The sequence below is a fragment of the Physcomitrium patens genome, chromosome 3, assembly GCF_059467195.1.
Source record: "Physcomitrium patens ecotype Gransden chromosome 3, ASM5946719v1, whole genome shotgun sequence".
NCBI classification, from domain to species: Eukaryota; Viridiplantae; Streptophyta; class Bryopsida; order Funariales; family Funariaceae; genus Physcomitrium; species Physcomitrium patens.
In genome coordinates this window covers 11,186,101-11,189,911 of record NC_143412.1, presented here as the reverse complement: position 1 = coordinate 11,189,911, position 3,811 = coordinate 11,186,101, and the positions used below count along the sequence as shown (strand labels likewise).

At 40.7% G+C, this 3,811-nt stretch overlaps 1 protein-coding gene across 5 annotated transcripts; it reads left to right on the top strand.

The window, feature by feature from the left end:
• Window positions 1-579: 579 nt before the first annotated feature.
• LOC112279559 (uncharacterized) lies at window positions 580-2,181 on the top strand. 5 transcript variants are annotated; one of them, XM_073532505.2, is made up of 3 exons: window positions 611-867; window positions 1,094-1,115; window positions 1,363-2,181. In XM_073532505.2, the coding sequence occupies exon 3, from the start codon at window positions 1,380-1,382 to the stop codon at window positions 1,851-1,853; it is 474 nt and encodes a 157-aa protein (XP_073388606.1). In that variant the 5' UTR covers window positions 611-867; window positions 1,094-1,115; window positions 1,363-1,379; the 3' UTR covers window positions 1,854-2,181. The 5 variants fall into 5 exon arrangements, with proteins under 5 accessions (XP_024369893.1, XP_073388606.1, XP_090104882.1 ...); XM_090248756.1 differs by having other exon boundaries at window positions 1,094-1,235; window positions 1,368-2,181; XM_090248755.1 differs by having other exon boundaries at window positions 1,094-1,235.
• Window positions 2,182-3,811: the final 1,630 nt, after the last annotated feature.

Sequence of the window (3,811 nt, the reverse complement as noted above, 5' to 3'; positions counted from 1 at the left end):
TATACATGACATTATTGAATGTATATAGGAGCCAACAAAGAATATAGAATCTTGTGAATGTAACCAATAAGATTAAAAATTCTTTATCATTGATATCTATCAAAATTAAGATGAAGAGTTAAGTAATTTATATGTGGATAACTCCTAGAAATTGTTTCTAGAAAGGGAGATAATGTCATAGATATACATATTTACTCCAAAAGTTACTTAGATAATATGAATAGATAGAAATAGGTAAAAAATAAATTAATTTCATAATATCTTTTAGAGAAATTTCTTAAAAGCTTCATAGATGTAATTTCACCTTTATACATGTCTACAAGTGATTAATAGGTTATAAACTTGGCCAACAAGTTAGCCACATATTATAGCCACATAATTTATTAATATTTAAGTAAAAAAATGTGTAACGTGCTGTCATGTCGGAGGTTCATGGAAACTTCTCCCAATGACAACCTGGCGTCACGTTCATCGTCTTTCCATCCAAGAAATCGTCCGTCCGTCCGTCCGTCCGTCGTCGTCGTCGTCGTCAAGGGGCCGAATGGCAGGCAGGGGGGACAGTGAGAGCGAGGCTGATGGTGATGATAGAGGGAGAGACGCCATGAATAATGTCCCCTTTCCTTTCCTTTGAATCCTCATCACCAGTCGCACCAGTCGCACCATTCCCTGCCCAGAGCCGTTGCGCGCCGCCTTTCCACCTCCGTCGCTGCCTCTACACCTCTCACCTGTCCCTCCGCCGCTCGGGGCTTTTCTCATTGCCCGTGGTGCTCCTGCTCCTGTTGCTGCTACTGTCGCTTCAGTCGATGCTGCGCTTCTCTGTGGGCGCTGCAAGTCTGTTTGTTGTGCGTATGGGCCACCTTTTCTGAGGTGAGTGTGGGTCTGGGCCCGAGGCATTGGGTTTGTATTTTCTTTTTCAGTGTAGCGGGTGTTCAAGCTTTGTATTGAGAATGACTGAATGAATGCTGTATGTCGTGGCGGCCTGGCATTTGAAGAAATGGGTACGGTGGCTACCAATCCGAGGAGGCCTAGAGTAGCTTGTTCGTCTTTTCTAGAATGGTTGTTGAACTTCTCAATGACTACAGCTCTTGTTCAGGTTTTTTTGGGATGACCTCGCGGTAGGTCCTTCGTGTGATGCTACCTTCTGCTGTCGATGGTTGCAATTGTAGCGGTTTTTCTTCTCGTTGTTTGAAACTTCTGGAAATTACATATCTGTTGAACGAAAATATCGTTATCAGGTCTACCAAACTCTGTACCGATTCGTAACAACTTCTTCGTGATTTCGTTCTGCTGGTACTGATCTCTGGTTTCCGTAGTTCAACCTCCGATCCTGAGCGTGCAGTTATTGTGTATCGTTGTTTGTAGATCAGAACCCTCATTAGATGGATCCTGGTAGCGCAACCTCCTTCATGGACATCCACTATCAGAAGCAGTACAGTGTAGTTCATGAAACAGTTGAGCAGTTCAAGGTTGTGGGCTCATACGCTACAGAGGAGGAGGCATTAACCGCTGCGCTGGACTGCCAGATCGACGTCTTCAAAGCTACTAAAGATCAAGTTCTAGTCCAAGTGAGACAATGGTTACCTGAGAAGCCTTTGGCATGGCAACTTCGAATGCTCCAAGATGCAATGGAATCGTATTTCCTTGATGTAGGGTTTGAATCTTTGTCGGACTACTTCACGGTCACGGATCAGCCTATCACGGACGTTGCTCCGAAGAAGAGGAAGATGGCGACCACGCCAAGAGGCGAGTCGAAGCTGGCGAAGTCTAATACCAGATGTGGCATCGCAAGTACTTCCGCATTGAAAACCATGTCTAGATATATGTACCAGACCTCGCCATTCGGTATGTCCTAAGAGTATAATCTAAGTTTGTTCTCATATTTTCTAGTTGAGGGCGTGGGTCCACCAGACGTCGAGGCAATGTGAATCTAGATCTGGTCCATTCTTCTCGTGAAGAAGTTTTCTGGACATGGAAGGCAAGTAATCCTGGATCCTGCCCAAGTCGACGATAGAGACAGTTGCAGAGTAGCTGTGTTTCTTTTATTTTGTTTGAGATTCAGACCTCCGAGAACGTGTATCTGATCCAGCTTATCGACAACACATGAGGTGCCGTGTAGTGCGCTCTAAATTTTGTAGAAGTTACGGAATTATCTCCAGATTAATGTGATTAATCTTACTTCCACCCGGTTTTACTCTCCGTGTCTTGCATACCCTGGACATGGCCGTTTTGGTTCATACTCGGATGCAGGAGAAGCACTGAGTTTTGAGTGAATCTGTCTAACTCTCGTCTATGCATTACATAAATTTACAAGTTCCATACTTCTCACCCCTTATTGAAACTAAGCTGCATGTCTCACCAGCTTGTCCAGTTCAATGAACTGGACAAGGAGGATACCCACCCGGGTATCTTTTCATCAGCACATTGTCTTCAGAGGGAAGCACAAGGCCAAATTGATCCTATTAAGGGAGTGCGATTGGAACAGTGGCAGTCGTAATGAGTTCCACAAGTTTCCGAGTTTGTCGAGAGGAAATAGAGCAGTTTCAAAGTTTGGAATTCCGAAGCTCAATAAACTCAAATTCCTAAATCTCACTTATAAAATAATTACATCACTTGTGTCCTTACTATAATGTTTAGTTGTAAACAGCCATCGATGCCTTTGTGTTAAGGCGATTCCCAGATGCAGAACTAGTGGGTAGAGCCTTTGCCTCGTAATCGCAATGTTGTACAGATCGTTTTCTGTCCAATTCTCTCAAAGGAGTACAGATTCCGCATAAACAATGTGGAATGTGGAGAGTATCGCTTTGGTTACTCTAAGCTTTAACGGACAATAGCAGCATTGCGGTTGCTCTGTTAAAATTATGAAGTATTGAGAAACTGGTACGGACATTGGTTTGACTCGCGCTTGAGAAGAGCAGAATTGTGATTTTTCGCACCCTGGGGTGGAATAATCGCGCTTAAAAAGAGCAACATTGTGATTTTTACAAACTCGTAGTTCCCCTTTCTCTCCCCTTGAGTCCACCGAAAGCAGCTGGCATGTCGCCGATTTGGCAGCAGGAAATATGTAAGATTAAACCAATATCGCTTCAAGAGATTGGTCAGGTGTGCACATTTGCACTCTGGACGTCGTGAGTCGTGTAAAAATTTGTTGTAAAAGGGTCGTGCTGTATGCGTTTCATGAAGTTTTATGTTCCAGCATAAATGTCGCTATGTTTTTAAGTCAAATATATTGTTACTGTGAATTGATTATCGTCTTCTATTGCTAATTAGGTTCTTCCAACTGCAGTATTATAATTATCTATAGCAATGAACTATTTTGTAAAGCATTGTTAACATATAATTCCAAGATTAAAACATCAAATCGCAGTTGGCATAGAATTAGTGCATATAGTTTGTTGTATAGAAAAATGGAGAACTTTTATTAAATTCAATTATTCTTCTAATAAAATTGTGGATAGTTGATGACACATGATCTACTTCTCTGATAGCAAACTGACTAACTGATTATTGTTAATTTTCTAACCTTTCATGAATAAATTGTTTAAAAAAGATCAAATAGTAATGTTATTTAATAAGTTTAAATAGCCTTATTGGAACATTGCAAAAGCATCATAGTATTTATTTTAGTTAATTTTGTTTGTTTTTGCTTTGTCTTTATTGCTTCTTTTGTTGCTCATTCATATAGTGGTATTGATAGAAGAAAGAGGATCTATTTTTTTTTTTATAGATGTCATGGAATATGTAGCATTTTGGAGTAATAAAGAAAATATCTTTGAACTTATATTAATTGATTCATGATATATCTAATGCATAA

Bases quoted from the DNA above. Each gene is read 5' to 3' on its own strand.
- LOC112279559 (XM_024514125.3), top strand. From the start codon at position 1,380: ATGGATCCTGGTAGCGCAACCTCCTTCATGGACATCCACTATCAGAAG.